At 45.9% G+C, this 19,117-nt stretch overlaps 1 protein-coding gene across 5 annotated transcripts in view; it reads left to right on the forward strand.

Moving 5' to 3' along the window:
* The window catches only part of RALGAPA2 (Ral GTPase activating protein catalytic subunit alpha 2), a 1,781,019-nt gene that overhangs the window by 469,566 nt on the left and 1,292,336 nt on the right, over positions 1 to 19,117 (forward strand). For all 5 annotated transcript variants that reach the window (XM_086927515.1, XM_086927511.1, XM_086927512.1 and 2 more), the window contains exon 8: positions 13,764 to 13,902. In XM_086927515.1, the coding sequence (XP_086783641.1) occupies positions 13,764 to 13,902 (139 nt within the window). The remainder of the gene's footprint in view (positions 1 to 13,763; positions 13,903 to 19,117) is intronic.

The following is a 19,117-nucleotide window of genomic DNA, read 5'->3' on the forward strand; positions in this document are numbered from 1 at the left end:
GGTGTTGAAGAGAGCAGGAGAACAGGACGGGAGAAGATAACAGGGAGGTAGAGAAGGAGGCGGGTTGAAGAGAGCTGCAGATCAGCTCTGGAGAAGAGAAGTGAACAGGGAGTTAGAGAAGTAGGTGGGTGGAAGAGAGCAGCAGATCAGCACATGAGAATAGAACAGGGAGTTTGAGAAAGAGGCGAGTGGAAGAGAACAGCAGATTAGCATAGGAGAAGAAAACAGGGAGTTAAAGAAGGAGGCGGGTTGGAAGAGAGCAGCAGATCAGCACAAGAGAAGAGAACATGGAGTTAGAGAAGGAGGCAGGGTGGAAGAGATCAGCAGTTCTGCATGGAAGAAGAGAAGAGAACAGGGTGTAAGAGAAGGAGTTTGTTGGAAGAGAGGAACAGATGAGCACAGCAGAAGAGAACAGAGTTTAAGAAGGAGGTGGGGTGGAAGAGAGCAGCAGATCAGCACAGGAGAAGAGAATAGAATAGGGAGTTAAAGAAGGAGGAGTGGTGAAAGTGAGCATCAGATCAGCAGAAGTTAACAGAGTTAAAATGCAATACAATATGTTTCTCATTTGGAAAGTTTGAGCTATTGCTATTGTAAATGACCAATTTTATTGTAATGTTTTGTTCTGGAAAATAGTGAAAATAATTGCTTTGTCATTTACAAAGCTAATAGTTATAACTTTTTCAAATGTGACACCTATAGCATTTGTAATGCAATATGTGTTGTATGTATGGGACTTACATGTATTGATATTACAAACACTGGTTTGGAGTTGGAGGGTGGAGTTGGAGGGTGGAGTTGGAGGGCGGAAAGAAGACTAGATACAAAGATAAAAAGAAGAGCAGTAAAGAGACAAGGGAAAATGGTGAGAGGAAGAGTGGAAAGAGATAAACAGAGGAGCAGATAAAGAAGAAGAGAAAGGGTGACAGAGGAAGTGCGAAAGAGAGATAAATATATAGGAAAGGGGAAATGAGTAAAAAATACATGAAAACTTGCCCCCTGCTTGTAACAGTACATGTGTCAAAGAACATGGCCTGCAAAGACAGCTGGAAAATGGTGACTGCCCACTTGAAGAGACAAAACCATACGCAATACAAACCCCTAGCGTCGCCTTCTTGCGTTCGCTCCTTATCCCCCCACACCCCTCCACCATCCCCCGTCGATGCCACACCACACTTGCATAATTACTGCCTCCTTTTATTCATAGTGCGCCAACAGCTCAGAGGCAGAATGCTTGATAAAAATAGTGCTAAAGAACAGCTTATAGAACAGTACGATTCCAGGGAATGGGAAACAGCGTAGAGGGGAGGGAGGGGGGCAAGCAGATGAGTTGAACGGAGGGGTGTCTGGGGGTGCAATGAGGAGATTGAGGAATCCAGAGTGAGGGCAAGAAATAGTTGAGGAGAAGAGGGCATGGGAACTGGGGGAGATGTACGTGAATACAGGAGCGTGAGAGCTCTGGGGAGGGCCGTGAAGAAGGGAGAGGGAGAGAACGAAGAGCAGCCGGTTGACCAAACAGTGTGAGGTGTGAGGAGACTGGTGTGAGCGGGCGAGGGGGATACGAAAGGTGGATAAGGATTATAGAAATAAAAGGTGAAGATGGGGAGCCAGGAGTAGGGGGGGGGGGTATGGGGGTGATATGGAGGAGAGAAAGAAGCAGTCGTTCAGTAAGCCATGTTCAGAGAGTCGCGTGAGGATCGAGGGAAGGGGAGACAAAGAAGAGATGTGCCTGGAAAGGAGCAGATGGGCGGGAGAAGCGTTTATAGGAGGGGAGAAATCAAAGAAGAGGGCGTTAGTGAGGAAGGCTGAAAATCAGCTTTAAACAAGTCCTAAAATGAGCTGCGCTCAGGAGCAAGCAGCAAGGGAATGGTTGAGAATGGAGAAGGGGTGGGGCGATGAGAGGCTCGGACAGGACAGCAAGTATTTAACAGCGGTAGGGGGTTGATTGGGGGACGGGGAGAAACCAGCTGCTGAGCTTGTTCGGGATTGACTAGCTTGTATCTTTGAGGGAGAAATAGTTTATAAAGCGCCAACAGGAGTAACTTCGCATGAGGCGCATAAAGTGAAATGACTGTGCACAGTACAGACACACGCAATACACGAAAACAATTTTTCCCTATGAGAAAAAAAACGTGCGGGAGGGACAGCAGAAAGGAAAGGCACAAGATGACCCCTGAGGAGGTGCAGTGCGAAGCTGCAAGAAACACGAGAATGTAGTATTGTAAGTAAGCTCTTGGCATTGCTGTGGGGGGGGGGGGGGGGCGGGGTGGGTGTGCATTGCTTTGAAGGCTGAAATAAGGGAGATTTGTAGATTAGTTTGAATAAAAGAAAGTAACGCATCAGAGGTTGGACGGCAGTGCACACCTTTATTACACACGTGTAACTGCATTTCTGTCCATTTTGTGACTAATCATCAAGTCGCCCTTGTGTGATTTGTCCAGATGAGCATGCTCACATTTTTCATCAGTTGGTCCACGTTTTTGTGCCTTTCTGTGAATACACCAAAGCCGATGAAAAATACAATAAGCGCTTTTGTGCTAATCACCACAAATAGCCTTAGCGTAAACTGATGATTTCACAAATAACGACAACATTTGCAGCACGTGTGTAAAGAGAGGTGCAATCACGCCGTTGTGCGTCACCAAGCGCTTTACAAGAGGCTCTAGTTGTCCACAATACGGCCCCAGATGTCAAACCAAAAACAAGAAAGGAGGAGAGAGGAGAGAAGAAGGGAGGGGAGGCAAAGTGGCGGGAAGAAGAGAGAGGGCATGAAGGGATCGAAGGCAAGGGAAATAAAGGGAAAATGGACGAGATTAAGAGGAGCCACAGACTTTAGAACAAGGCAGCGCTGGGAGGGGGGCTGGGCACGAAGGAAGGAGAAATGCGAGTCACGGCCGCCACGAAGTGTGAAGCAGATCCCTTTGAAGCTCTCGGAGGCCGGCCGTGAAAACAAGCAATTAGGGGGAGGAGAAGGGAAGCCAGCGCGCACTGCGCACGCTAGGGAAGCCTGTGGGAGGGAGGCTGATGGCTGGCTTTGAGGTGGGGAAATGCGCGTGCTTGTGGTCACGTGATTTCATGTGAACTGTTGAAAATCCGCACTCGCAATATGGATGGTTTAACTTTGTGGTTTCACCGCAATAGGTCTCTCTACGAGACCTAAAAAGAAATAGACTGGTTACTAAAACCAGTTTCTCACTCTCTAGAGTCCAACACACATCATTACTCCGTACAAACAATATCGTTATCATGTGGGAGCCCAAGTCACTCGTACCAGCTCTCCACTCAGTCACAAAGATGATGACTCCAAACGTGAATCCCTCTTTTGGGCGTGTAGTCTACTGTAGTACAAGGTCTAAAAACAATGGAAAAACAGGAATTAAATCATACAGATGCCTTTTCGTTTTACTGTCCTGGCAGTGACTGCCTCAAAATCTTAGCTTCACCGCCCCCAACACTAGTTACCAAATTCTGACATCACCTTTAAATAAGGCTGTCTTCGGCATTACCGACAAGCCTACTCATATCCTTTACTCACTTCGACCCCCAATTGCAATGCTGGCAGCCTTACCGCCTTCTCAACAAGGAGCGCGTTCCATCATCCCTCGCTCCCGGCGGTGAGGCGCTACGGTTTAAAAACACATCCGACTCCGTCTCCGTCATCATGCCATGTGACTACTATCCCTTCGTGGGGGCCATCTTCGACTTCTTGTAGCCCGACCCGAATGCCATTCGAACTCAGGTACAGGGGTCATAAAACGGGTGTTTTCTTCCTCATTTTCTTTAGAAAAACACACTTGGATGTTTTGAGAAATAAAAACAAATATTTAGAAAAGACAAACTCTTTTGCCACTCTCTCTCAGTTTTCAATTACACAGTCAATATATCACGTGACCCATCAACTCCCTCAGGAGCCATTTTGGAGTAGGAAAACACAGCAGTGTTCCCTCAACAAACTTTATTGTACAGATATAGTTGTCACACTGTCTCTTTAATGTTCTAAGGGGTTCCTTCACATCACAGCAGTAAACGATAACAAGGACTAATAAAGAAGTATCACCCTCTCTGACAACAACAGAAATGGACATTTCAAGCACGGATCATCTAATCCATGGTGTTTAGCTTCTGATTTTATTCCATTCGATAAAATCATGTAATCCAGTTTGGTCTTATTTTTTCCTGAAAAATCCAACGTGCCTCCTTGGTGGCCAGAACCCTATCTATACTGTATGGGTCTCCAACTACTTTTTCTAGCACCAGCCATGTAAAAGAGTGTTTAGATTCATTGCAGTGTTGTACCAGTTTGGTTGACAATCTCCCTGCTTTGATGTACTCCGATGTTCCTGCACTCTCACTTTGATTTTTCGTGTAGTGAGCCCTATATAATGTACTCCGCACTGACATGTCAATCTGGAAACTACATTCAGTGTTACAGTTGCTCAAGTGGATCAAATGCCATACTTTTCCAGAGTTCAAGACCACATCCAAAGTCTTTTTTGTAAGCTTACACACCGTACATGTACCACAAGGGTAATGTCCAGGTGGAATGGTGGTTTCTTTCTGGAGAGGTTCAGAAATGGAATGCTGAAGCGTATCCTTGAGGTTGCTTGACCGTTTAAAAGCAAATCGCGGGGGGCATTTTAAAATCGGTTGTGGACAATAAGGCCCAATGTTTCCTTATCAACTGTCGAATCTGGGTAGATAATGGATCAAAGGTCATAACAACTGGCAGGCAGGCATCCTTAGTCCTTACATTATTTTCTAGTAATGCACTGCAGGTGTTAATTACTCTTTTTCTAGCTTGGGTAACAATCTTGCGAGGGTAACTCCTCTGCTTAAATTTCTCACATAATCCTTCCGATTGTTCCAGGTATGATGCTGTGGTGGAGCAGTTCCTGCGGTAACGCAAGAACAGTCCCACTGGAAGGTTATCTTGAGGAGCCCTAGGATGGTATGATTGATAGTGCAGAAGAGAGTTTTTATCTGTCAATTACTGATGCACTATGCACCCCTGCACATAGTGTGTTAAGGATACTTTGCCTTCTCAGTCCTGCAGGACCTTTTGGTCTGAGTCTACTCCACATACCCTCCAACTGGAGAGGTACTACTTTGGTATCTATTCGAAATTGAGTAATCTTTGGTTTGAAGTATCCATCTGAAGAATAAGTTAGTCATATCCTATAGTGCTCTGTCAGAGATATATATAGTGGGAACTTTTATTAAATGTTATTTGCGGAGCAGGGGGCACAGCGTGGGGTGAGGATCTAGGGATGTTTTTTCTTGGTGCATTCTGGGGCGGGTAGTAGGCGTTTGAAGGTAGGGAAAATTACCATGTAACATTATTGCACAGGTGGGGATAATTACGCTTGGTTTAGTATAAAGTTGTATGGGGTGTTTCTGATCACACTGATGTTCTGCATGCAGAAAGGGAGGTTGCATTGGTGATTACTGCATGTTCGAAATGGGAATTAAACAAGTTTGCAACAGCAGTTCAGGACAGGAGAGTATGTTTTGAAGCAGAGGCAACTATGGGCTTTGCTTTGGTTGTGTTCGTGGTAAATATATCATGCTTCACACAGGTGTTACACTGTATTTGAGGTTAAGAGGGCCATATATTATTGGGGCCTGAAAAGTTTGATAATTATAGCACAGGGGAGGAGGGATAGACACCACGTTTAGAAGGGGGATATGTTTTCAAATCAATGTTAATTTCTTGCGTTTAATTTGTGAGACAATGTTTATTTAATGTCCTCGGGGTCTCAGGGTCATAAAAGAAAGGGTGTGTAGTATACTCCTTATGAACATCATGAAATGTTTGGTTGACATATATGTTTTACATCATAGATACCCCTATTGCACTATGTCTCAATTGCACAGTGGTTTTGAATGTTTTCAGTATATTACAATTTCGGTTTGCTTAGTTTATATGGCATGTATGCTCTGTACGTCATTTCTGTTTGAACACTCACTTTTCGTGGGTTGGGACTGTGCGGCCGGGAGTACCTCGGAAGGAAATGTTCAGCTACGATTTTGGTGGTTCGCAGCATCATGACAGCACGGGTTTCACGTGATATGCTTTGTGCACTCAGTATCACGATGGGTGGTAAACACGGTTGTTTATAAGCCGCGCATTTGAGCGTGATGCAGACAGTACGAAACGGTGGTGTATTGGTGTTTAAAATTTCAGCATACCGTAACCTTTTTTTTCATGCACTTTTTGGTACGTTTTAGTTTATTGAGCACTATATGCACTTTGAGGAGTGTGGTGTATACGGACCACGATACCTAAGTCATTTATACATATGAGCATGCATGCGGTAGTGCCAGGGTGAAATGTGTAAGGTGACATTGATTTGTGCTTTTTTTTAAAAAAAATATTTTGAAGGTAATAATTATGGACTGTGTGAGTTTAGACCCCTGCTCTTTTGCTTTTTAGAACTTTGAGGGGTGACCCCTGAAGGGTCGTATTCTTTTCCCGAAATGCATTGAGTTGTCGACTATGTCATGGAAGAATAATGTTTGATTTAGCACAGCATTGAGAAAGTTAATCACGCTGATAATGAAGGAATGATGAAGAAAAAAAATTCCGTTTGAAACACGTGAATGGTGTAGCATCAAAATGTTTTAATTAGATTACAATGTGATATAAACAAGTGATCATAATTGATTTCGTTATTGGATGTGTGCTCCAGCCAGTGGGAAAGTTAGTACTCCTACAAACTTGCATATAAAGATTTGGGGGCGCCTAGAGACATGGTACTATATCAAAGCATACAAAGAGCGTCTCAGAGTGATAGACACCGGTGCACTAAGGGGCAGGTGGTATATCCTTGGGTACAGAAAGCACTAGGTTACGAGAGCTCTATTAACCTTCCTGCTTCCTCAGATTTGCTTGAAAATGCACCATTTATCCACTTTTGTTTTTTCAAAATTTTCTCAGGGGGAGAACCCTCTCGAACCCTCCGTTGATTGTTCAGGCAACCATCGCTCGCAGCGTTGCAGTACTCCAATAATGTTATGCCTCACCACTTTCGAATGTCGCCAGCCGCCACTGGTTCTTAGCAACTACATCAAGATACTTGAGATATGATGATGTGTTGTGATTGAGCCTGCACCAAGAATGGTTGAGCCTACATCAATATTATTTCTGCCAAGATTAGTGTTGAAGTGACCCAGCAGTGTTGTGTGCTGACTCCCTTCGTTTTTTTTTTTTTTTGCTATACAGTTATGCAAACTGGAATTCAAGGTGGCTAAGGCTTGGCTATTTCATCCGAGGATTGGACCAACATATTTAACAGCCGCCTATTAAGACAATGCCTTTGTGCTATGTAACACAACAGCAATCAACTTAGAGAGTCTTGGATGCCTGGGAACATTAGGCAGCAAAGAACAGACCTGTTATTTATATGGATGAGTTCTGAATGCTGGCGTTAGGAAAATCGAACAATAATGGTAAATTAGGTGCAATATTCTTACTGTTTTCAGTAAGTCTCTTGTGGCTTTGTTGGGCTTGCTCCTAATAAAGCTTATCAAGGGAAACTAATCCTAATTTTGTTTTATGATGCATTTCAGTGGTTGTCTTCTGTGGAGAGTTTGATGAATGACTTTGAGGCATCCATGTTAAGAATTCAACTAGCAAGTTTTACTTTAGTAGAATTAGTGCAAGTTGATTTGTCTCTCCTCAAGTTAGAAAAGAGCATTCATTTTAGTAATCATCTGCTATTTTACACCATTGAGAGCTCCGCAATTTGTTTTTGGCACTGATAACATGATGCACTGGGCAAACAAATTGGGGAGTCTGTAAACCTTGACTTACTTTGGATGTTATGGCTTAAACATATTCAATCTTTAAGTTAAAGGTAAATACGTAAAGCTTTTTTTAATCCTGTTCCTACCCAATATTTTTCTTTGTAGTTTTACATTTTTTTATTTAATATTATCGAAGTTATAAGAAATACTGCAAGGACATGAGAGAAGCCCTCACTAACCAAATGCTGGTATTAGAACGTATCCATAAGAGGACAGGGGCACCCAGGGTGTGGTGGCAACGAGAGGCAGTGTGCTAGATCTAGTTAGGGCAGAGCACGCCGCCCTAAGACTGAGACACTCCTACGTGGGTGGGGGGCAGATGTGGGCACCTTTTGGCCCATGTTATGTTATGTTATAGTGATTTTTATAGCACACAGCTGCCCCAGCAAAGGGGCGTCCCGGCGCTTTTGGACAGGCAGATAACATACATAACACCACACAAGCTTCAGGCAGAAGCAAGAAGAGAAAAAATTAAAAAGCCTTAGGGAACAAATGCGTTTTAATGGCCCTCCTAAATGCGAGCAAATTGTTAAGTGCACGGATATGGGACGGAAGCGAGTTCCAAAGTTTAGCCGCCATAGCCAGGAAGGACCGGCCTCCAGCTCTACACCGCTTGAACCGAGGCACTATCACCAAATTTTGACAGGCAGATCTCAAGGAGCGAGAGGGAACATAGGGAATGAGCAGATTCTCAAGAATCTGAGGGGAGAACAACTTAAGGATCTTAAAGGAAAGACACAGAGTTTTATCGATCCTCAGCGCCATAGGCAGCCAGTGAGGAGACCGAATGGTTGCACTCGCAGAACAGGACCTCGGAAGCCCTACCAGTGCTCTGGCCGCAGCATTTTGGATGCGCTGCATCCGGGCGATTTCCGCCCGGTTCGCCCCTAACAGGAGCGAGCTGGCGTAGTCGAGCCGAGACAAAATGGTGGCCTGGATGACCAACTGCCTAGTAGAGGCGTCAAAGAACTTCAGAATGGGTCTGAGTCCTCGAAGAATCCCGAAGCAAGTGACTTTTTTAGTATGAGCGCAGAAAGTGAGGGCAGAGTCTAGCCAGACCCCTACGTTTTTTACCTCAGATACCGGGGTAGGCGTAACACCTAACTCGGGGGCCACCACTCATCACTCCACATGTCACAATGTTTACCAACAACCAGTATCTCAGTCTTTTTAGCATTCAACTGAAGGGAATTGGCTGTCATACAGTCAGCCACCGCCAAGAGCCCTGCTCTGAACCCATAACTACACGTGCTATGCCAAGCAGCTATTGTACACATAGTCCAAGATGCGACTGGCTTCGAATGTGCAAATGACCCTGACCTTGCCCGGGCGTTACGCGGTTTATATGCCAAACCTTATACAGTGCAACATCTACCAGAACAAGCTTCCCTAAACTACTTGCAAGGGATAACCTACTCCAAACTGACTCCGGCCAAGCTTTCAGCCTGGATAGCCCAATCCGCGTTTAAGTGGTCTTGGCCATTGCATGACTTGAGCATCTTAAAATCCCCTGGCCCGACAGGTGTTCAGACACTTTTTACAATCCTTTTGCACTATTCTAGCACCCACCCTAACCAGACTTTTCAACGTAATAGGCAACACCTCTGACATTCCCCCTACAGTGCTCCTGGCATCGGTTGTCGCTCTCCCCAAACCAGGCAAAGACGACCGTCACTGCGATTCCTACAGACCAATATCCCTCCTGAATACCGATCTAAAGCTGTTTACGGGGATTCTAGCTTCCAGACATAGGCTAATGATGCCGGGTCTGGTGGAACCGGACCAGTCTGGGTTTGTGGCCACTAGGAAATGCAGAGACAACACGTGGAGACTACTCCACCTCATTGACAAGGCTTGGCATCGAGGGAGGAGTGGGTGGTACTGTTGTTGACGCAGAAAAACCATTTGACTGAGTGCAGTGGGCGTCCTTGGAAGCAACACTCGCGCAATTTGACGTAAGAGCTCACTTTCGCAAATGGATATTTAGCAGTTAGTCACCCTACTGCCACGGTGCGGGTGAACAGGCATACTTCGGACCCTTTCCCAATCGCTCGTGGTACAAGGCACGGGTGCCCTCTCTCCCTGCCTCTTTTCACTCTTTATGTGGGGCCCATTGCTCAGAGAGTGCGGGAGAACCCACAGATATCCTGGGTTTTGTTCGGGGGTGCCACACTAAAGGCCTGTATGCGGAGGACTTTATTGCTACACTTGAGGACCCCCGGACCTTTATCCCGGCGTTCTTTGCCGAGCTCGAGCGTTTCCCAGAAGCCTCAGGCTTTCAGGTCAACGTCTCCAAGTCGCAGGCCCTTGGGATCTCCCTCTGGCCTCCCACCGTAGAGGCCATTAGACAACAATGCCCAATTCAGTGGGAGACTGAATCAATCCCATACCTCGGCTTTAGACTAGCAACATCCAATCAAGCCACTGTCGCCATAAACTATATCCACCACCTCTCCCAAACGTGACTAGATTTGCACCGCTGGTCATTTGGCCTCTCGTGGCTGGGTCGGGTAGCAGCACTTAAAATGAACATACTCCTGAAAATTCTGTACCTCTTCCCGACGCTGCCTGCGGAGCCTCCCACTGATGTCCTGAAAATGCTCCAGCAGGAATTCCTATCCTTTGTCTGGGCAGACAAGAAACCTAGAATGAATAGGTACCTGAGCTACAGGCCCCAGCGGGAGGGCGGACTGGGAATCCCTAATATAAGCCGCTACTACCAGGCTAACCAGCTTTGAGTCTTGCTAGAATGGTCCCGTAGCGAATTGAAAAAGCATTAGCTTTTCATGGAGAGAGCCATTGCTGGCCATTCATTGTGGAAGATTCCTTTTCTTCATAAGACCCAATGCCCTGCAGGACTCTACAAATTGCCGGTCACATATGCAACATTAAAGGCCTGGGATGCAACAGCTGTATGATGCGACCTCACTTTCCTTCCCATCGCCCCATAGTCAACAACTCAGACTTTACGCCAGGCCTAGATCTAGTGGCCTTCAAACATTGGGTCAAGGAGGGGTGTAGACCGATTGGCCATTTCTTTGACGAGGAGGGCCCTCTGACTTTCGAAGACCTCCGCTCTGACCTTGCATTGCCAAAGACTGCGCGTTATTATTTCCAACATGTATGCCATTGGGTCACGCACCCCTCGATCCGCCCATGGACTCAAAGACCCTCTACCCCGTAGGAAAAGTTGTTACACATCAAATTAACGAGGAGACGCCTTATCACAGAGCTCTATCACCTACTGCGCCCTCCAGAACAGGTGGTTAAATCCGCAGGGCAGAGGCGCTGGGAGACAGAACTGGGGCGCACACCATCGCAGAAGGAATGGGGCAACACTTTCTACGGAGTACGCTACACAGTGCGAAACGTTTCTAGCATAGAAACACCGACCAAAATCACTACGTACTGGTATCTCACACCTCCTAGACTACATATATGTAATCCCACTCGCAGACTGCTGGAGAAATTGTGGGTCAGAGGTACGGTGACGCACTTGCTATGGGACTGCCCCATGCTCACCTCATACTGGGAACAGATCCTAGACGACATAGATAAATACTTTAATACGCAGATACCGCACTGTTGTCCTAGGCCTACCCAATGCGCTTACATTTCCCCTCAGATCACGCAAAGGCAGACAAATGGGGATAGCTCTAAGTCAGCAAAATATATTATCTCACTGGGGCACGGATTAAATCCCCACCTTTATGGGTTGGTTACATAGACTATGGCATATCCTAGGAATAAAGATAATATATCTCTCCAAGGTGACTGTGCCTCCTTCACAGACTTGTGGCACCTATTTCTTTCTCTACTAACCTCCGAAATGCGGGAGCTTACCTGTCCAAAAGCTTGCACATCTTGCGCCTCACAACGCCCCGACAAGACACAACTTAATCTACACTATCAGGCAACACATCTCGGGAACCCTGACTTTATCCTATCTACCTTGCATCAAGCGGGTTCAGGGAGTGATCAGGAGGGGGGCTGGGTCGGGGGCCTGTGGGGAGTTATGGGATTAGGGGGGGGGGGGGGGGGGGGTTGGTTTGTTTTTTGTTCTCACTATGTGCCTTGTTGAATATGTATGATAAACTTGGCTTATGTCTGATAGCACTGTTTTATGGCTTAAACTAAATACATCAATAAAAAGATTTAAACCAAATGTTATTGTAGTTGCTAGAAGGGTATTGCTGGCCTTGTTGCTGGAAAACAGTTTATGTGCAATATTGATGTGTATATGCTCTGAGGAAGGGGTAACTAGAAAACAAGAGCTTCTGCTCCCTTGTTAAGTAGACCACTGTCCTTATTGTTAGTGTCCAACTCTGGAATACACTTAACTACAACTATTATCTGATAGAGACATCTAGTCGCAGATTCCTTACTTTTTAATTTCCCAGGTGTCAAGACTGGATCTAAAAGAGTTTTGCTTATAAAGTACCCCTGCGTGCTGTTAGGTGGTGTCGATCGGCACCGCACAGCGGCGTCAGTGGGGGAAGTGACGTCCATGTCACCTATATAGGCGCCGCCTTGGCACACTGACCTCAGTTCCTTTCTTTCCATGCCGGTTTGCACTGATCCGGAGAAAGAACTATCCCTCTGTTCAGTTTTTTTAACGTTTTGTCAAATTCTTTTTTGAGGATTTTTCCTCCCGGTTGTGTCGAGGATGTCCTAGAGAAAGACAGGGTTTAAACTGTGTGGTGCCTGTCATCGTGCTGTGTCGGTAACAGGCCCACAGCTCGAGTGTGACCATGACTCCAAGCTCAGACTGCCAATCCATGGCACCAAAAGCTTTGAGGGAGAGCTCCCTGAAGCTGCTAGCGGCAAGGCAGGTGATGCCGTGTCACACAACTCCTTGGAGACCTCGGTCCCGATCGAGAGGAAGGTCGTGGGACCACTCTAGGAACCCCAAGTCCTCTTCCTCCCACTCCAAGTTATCAGGACATTCAGGAAAGAGGCACAAAAAGCATAAGAAGTCAAAGCGTGCTTTGACTTCTTGTCAGTCGGCTGACGCGACGAAGGAACATCGGTATTCGAGGCACGGTTCTTCTGAGTTATTGGCAGGGCCAACCCTGAGCCTCCCAGCTTTTCTGGGAGCCCGGGCAAACCCCGCTCTACGAGGCCATGCGCTACGTATTTGACCTGACCTACTCTCCGGAGCACCTCCAAGCCCTGCGAGGTCTGATAGCAGTCATCTGGTTCCACGCCTGTGGCTTCGGCTCCAATGAGCCTCGGTGGATCCGATCTCAGATCCGGACCGACATCCTTCGTGCCATAGCGACCTCCCCCGACTCCAGCCCCAACGCTGATACTACAGCGCCAACCCATTTATATCCACTTATCAGACACAGAGCCGGAACGGAGTTGACCAATGCCGATTCAGGTGCCTACAGGACCCAGGTGTCCTAAATCGACACCTGAGCCCTAATGTGAAGGGCTAGGCCTCAGGGAAGAATGGGAGTTGTCACTGGACCATTTAGAATACCAGTTAGAAGGCCAGGAAGGTATGGACTAGTGTGAGGAACTGGGTGATGTCAGTGGTCTCGACACATCTCCAGATACTGGTATGCTTTCTTCCCCTACTGCGGATACGTGGAGGTAGCAACATATTCTATTTTGATGAGGAGGGCAGCTGAGGTCCTAGATCTCGAATTGCCCTTGGTGGTAGTCAAAACTAACATCTTGACAGAAGTGCTCCATTTTAATGAAGCACTAACAGATTTCCTGCTGGGAACCTGATCCAAGCCGATGGACACCACCTAATGCATTGTATGAGTACTGCTCACGCAAAAATCTTTTGGCTCCAGTCTGACGCCTGGGAAATTCAAAGGTATGAAGCCTGTGGCTAGATATTGTCTCTAACAGATAATGCGTTACCGAAGGTTAGTAACTTGTTCATGTCGCTTGTGCATCTATTTATTTATTGATTATTGCATGACTGTGTTCTCTTTGTGTTTAAGGCTGCAAGCTTGGAATGGAGGAATAAGGAGAATCTGGACACAGGTTTTAAATTTCTCTTCTCTCTGTTTCAAAAATATTACCTGCCTCACCTATTCCCTTCTTTCACAAAGTTAACCAACCTCTACAAGCCTGTGCTTGGTAAGTAAACACAAGTAATGTTATTTACTTTCAGCATCATCTTGTTGGCCCTCGATAGTGGAAGGCAAGAACATACACTAATCCCCTTTTGGTGTAATTTATCTGTTGAGTTAAAAAGCACTAGACAGATTTTATAGTTGGTTGAGGAAGGGGAAGTAGAAATGTTAAAAACAATTCTCATGTTTTCAGTTAATTTCTATAGGAAACAGGTATCCGAGTATGAACTCCGATGTTATGAGATCTGGTCGTTGCAAGCAATGGATTGTGTTGTTGTTAGTTTGTAGAGCCCTTTCGTATCCTTAATAAGGCCTTCGACTGCGCTCAGGATTGTCGATTAAGTAGCTATTCACACATGGTTGAAAGAGTATTGTTTGATGAATAGCTTATGAATAGTATGTATTGGTGTCGTGTGATGTTCGGAGGTCTGCTCCCATCCTTTTGCTGCAAGTATATAACTGTATGCTTTTGCATGAGGTGGTGTGTGAGAGATAGAATCTTAATTTTCCCACAGCTGGGAATTTGTTTTTCAGATGCAACTTTAATTTAAATTTAGGAAATAAGTAGACAGAACGGTGTTGCCGAAATTGAGGTTACTCATTTCTTACTGATGTCTGTATTCCACACTTGGTAAAACTTAGCCAAGTTTTCATTGGGATATCCATTGACATAGGGTTGTTGTTGTTCACAGAGGGCAATGAGAATAAACTAATTGTAACCAAACTCTGGAGTTATTTAAAAAAAAAAAAGAAGTCTTTATACAATTTAAAATCTCGACATGAAGTGTCCACAGAGTTATCTTCGAGCCCAACAAACTGAAGTAAATCGCAGCTATCTATCTTTTTGAATTTCCAAACGTTCAAGGTGAGCTTGTCCCATTCTGTGGTTCTGTTAAAAAAGAAATCTTGAGGCTGTTTCTGCAATTTGCTCCCATTAATTGAACAGTCAGGAAGACGCAGAATGAACAACTTAGACTGCATGATTGAGGAATGGAGTAGGTTAAGAGCAGCAGGAGATAGGTGATTTGTTTGTTATTGATTTTATGTTGCCAGACACAATTAATGTATTTTAACCCCTCCCATGCTGGTGACGAACCCCAGCCGTCACGCCCCGCGGTGGGCGTGTGCTGATGACCGCTGGGGTTCGTCACGGCCCGCCCTGTTCTTTTGTTTACCGCACAGCGGTAAAATCGCGGCAGTAGCGACAGGGTTAATGTTCTGCAATGAATACAGCAGTTCCATGTGTCTCCTTTGTTGACACTGAATTATTTTAAATGTTTTTGAAGCCCACTGGTGGTAAGCTAGCTCCTGTGTTAGTTTACTGATGCATAGAAAAGGTAACTCACCTAGCCACAGGGTCTACATCCTCTGAGCCAGACTCCGTCTTTTTGGACATAACAGATCCTCCTCTAAGCGGCTCATGCCTGTAACTCCACAGGATTTGGCCCCAGAGCCACCTTGATCTCCTTCAACACTGCCACCGATGTTTCTGGCTTTGCCAGTGCCTACATCATCCTACCCAGAAATCCCCATGACAGGCTGGGTCCTCAATGCCATGTGTAACATTTTTGCTAGAGCCACATCACTACTGGATGCACTGTTTGCCTTATGGCTTGCCTGTGTTTGTGCACTTGGCCGTTAGCTCTGGTGCTGTTCAGCTCAGGACCTTTGTAATCACTGCCAACTCCTCCAGTGTTTTCTCCAGTACTCTGCTAAATGACACCGCAGTCACCCACGCCATGGCCCGTCTAGGCGCATAAGCTTCCAGTGCAGCCACAACTGCCTCCTACGGATCTGTTCATAGATTCATCAGCACCGCCACAGCCTTTTATGGAGATTGTACCTCAGAACAGTTGTACAAGGGAGGCACAGAGACTTTTAGAAAAAGAAGAAAATAGGTAGAGGATCCGCAACCTCTTTGGATCAGACTCAGACCCTTTGGATCTATGTGTATGGTGATGATGAGGTACCATAGCAAACATCTTCACTTTCAGGCCTCTCATCAGCCAGTAAACTGGGCACCTTCCCAGAGATAAAGATGGGACTCCCTTCTGGACCCCCTACCCTAGAAGTGATGTCTTTTCAATCTGTGTTCAAGAAAGCTTCTGAGTTGTTGCAGCTCTCGGTATTGGATGTTAAGACGAACCTGGTAACTGAAGTGTACCTCCAAGCTGCACCCACATCAGAACCACACTTGCCCTTCATCGAGGTCCTGTAGGAACAGGTAATGCATCCTGGGAGAAGCCAACATCCGCACCGGGAGTCAGCATGCTGGTGGAAAGAGGCTGCTGCCCTGCTCCAGGGGATCAACTGTTCTTCTCTGCACACTTGTTAGCCGAAAGCCTGGTCATCCAAGCATCCTGCTTCTCAGGACGCCTGGCGGGGACCTTCCCTTCTGTCCCTTAAGACAGAGTCAAAGTGTCTAGAAGCGTGGGGGGGGGGAGCATTTTCAGGAGACAGCAGGACACTCTTATCACATAATGCCACCTGTCTTCTAGTGCAATGTACACATGCTTTATGGGACATGAGCCAGCCGGTCACTCCTCATGTTCCGGAGTACATGAGATCCCACTTCCAGAACATTGTGATGCAGACCAAATGTATCCAGTGATATCATCCAGTCTGGACACCGCAGACTTCTGTGGTGCATGCCATGGGTACCTACATCATTCTACAGCAGTATGCCAGGCCTCGGATGTCCGGCTTCGCCTCTGTCATATAAGCCAACTTGATGGACCTCCCCTCTTTGGAGGCAAAGGTGACTCTTCTTTGGCACGCTTCAAGACCAAGAAGGCCATAGCACAGTATTTGGGACTGCCACAACCTCGGCTTACCAGGACTATTGCCAATCTCTGTGCTTTCAATGATTCTCAACAGGATTCTCCTTCCGCCAGCACTAGTCCTTCCAGTCCGAGTCACAGCAGCCCCAGAATTTACTGGTCAAGCAATACAGGGGCAGGGCCACTGATCCCTACAGTAAACCTCCTCCTCCACCTCTTCCTCCCCAGTCCACCAGGACAGCAGGTCTAGTGTGTTTCTCACAGCCCACCTGTGGGAGGGGGGGGGAGTTTGCAGCAGGTGGCCTCCTTTCTACTGGCCTCTGACCTGGAGGGCTATTATTTCAGACCAGTTGATCCTTCAGATCATAGAAATAGGTTATACTCTACCCTTCATTTAGTCTCCATTCTATCCCTCCCCTGCCCTCCTTCCTTCTACCAGACCACCTTTCCAACCTGCAACAAGAGGTGCCAGCACTCCTCTTGAAAGGAGCTGTGGAGTTAGTGCCAGAGCAGGAAATGGGGCAAGGATGATACTCCTGATATTTCCTTGTTCCCAACGACGGCGTCTCCTTCTCGTCCTGGACCTCAGGGGCTTGATATTTTTCCTCAGAAAGGAGAAGTTCAAGATGCTGACCCTAGCTTAGGTGATGATGGTGTTGGAAGTGAGAGACTCAATGGCATCACTCGACCTGCAGGGTGCATATTTTAACATTCTGATCTTGTGGTCCCATCTGAAGTGCATGCGCTTTGTGGTGGGTTCCCCGCACTACCAATTTGCAGTACTGCAGCTTAATTTTACAATGACACCTTGAGTCTTCAGCAAGGTGATGGGAATTTCGGAAATGGTACTGCACTCCACTTTCGAAGGCCTCCACCTTAATGCCGAGAGATTGAGCAGGCACATCTAACTCTTTTCTGCTGCACCAGAAGTGCGTTTTTTGACTGGGTTTACTCATCTGTGTTTGCCAACTACTTTTGTTGTGGCTCAATGGTACCTTAATCGTATTTTGACTTTTTTTATGGCATTTCCATCGGAGCCCCTTCACAACTGCAGAAGTTATCCCAAATATTTTTCCTTGACAAGTCGGTGTTTCAAACCAGGGCTGCTTTTCTTCCTAAAAGTGGTAACTCCCTTTCACCTAGGCCTGTCCATCACCATCCCTACCTTGTTTCTTTCACCCCACGAAGGAGGAGGAGAAGTTGCATAGGTTGCATTCTAGGCAGGTGGTCAGTCTACCTAGATTACACCAAGGACATACGACTCGATGACCAGCTCTTCGTTGTGTACTGCATTTTTAAGAAAGACAAAGAGGTCCAGAAATTGATTAATTGAGATGTTATCACAGGTAAGTAACCTTTTCATTGTGTTCTTCTGATAGCCATGGCCACAATACATTGGAATGATCACGAGCACTATATGCGATTATTGTAATGATCTATGCGTTTACCTACAAAAACTGATCAGTCAAGTTTAGATTGACCAGAACCTGGCCTTAAAACTAACATGGTATGTATGAAAGCCTCTCTCTACTATCCCTGCATTTGCCAGTCTGAGCATCAGATTAAAACTGTAATTGTGTGCTTTACCCTAACATGCCTCTATATACCATAGACAATTTACTTTACAAAGTTAAATAAAATGGTATTAATCAAATGCCTCTAATTGGAAAAGGCTGGTGTGATAATTATTCTGAATAAAGTTTGATGGTGCTAAGCAGCCCTGATCTGGACTACTCATTCCAATTTTCTGAGCTAGAACAAATACATTCAGTGATGTTATGGTTTTCCACCAGATTATGAGACCCTATTCCACCAGATTCTGTGCCTAGATGTTATGAATCCCCTGATCAAACACTATGGAAATACATGTTTCACAAAACAACCCAGGACTAAGGGCCAGATGTAGGAAGGCTATTACCGGTCGGTAACGGCCAAAATCGGCTGTTACCGACCGGTAATAGGATTTTCTGATGTAGGTGGCAAATTTACCGATTTAGTATTTACAGTATCATAATTTACGGATTCAGTATTTACCGAATCGGTAAATGACATGTAGGAAGCACTTTGAAGAGTGCTTCTGTGCCTTAAGGATTCGTTATTTACTACCCACTATAAGGAATACCTCTGTAAATGCAAATGTGTGCATTTACACCAGTGCAATGTGGCAAACACACAGGCCCTTAGGGCATGTATGTTTGCCACTAAGCATGGGCGAATTTTGCAAATTCGCGATCCGCAAAATTCGCGAATTTGTGCGAATTTGCAGATTTTTGTTTTTTTGCGTGTTCCCGGGGTTTTTTGCATGTTCGCGGGGATTTTTGCGTCTTCGCGAGCCGCTTGCATAGCGAAGTTACCCATGCAGTCGTTTATGGGAGAGGGACAGATAGATAGATAGATAAAAAGAGAGGGAAAGAGAGAGGGAGAGAGAGAACGAGAGAA

The sequence above is a fragment of the Lissotriton vulgaris genome, chromosome 6 (genome assembly GCF_964263255.1).
Source record: "Lissotriton vulgaris chromosome 6, aLisVul1.2, whole genome shotgun sequence".
In the NCBI taxonomy this organism is placed as follows: Eukaryota; Metazoa; Chordata; class Amphibia; order Caudata; family Salamandridae; genus Lissotriton; species Lissotriton vulgaris.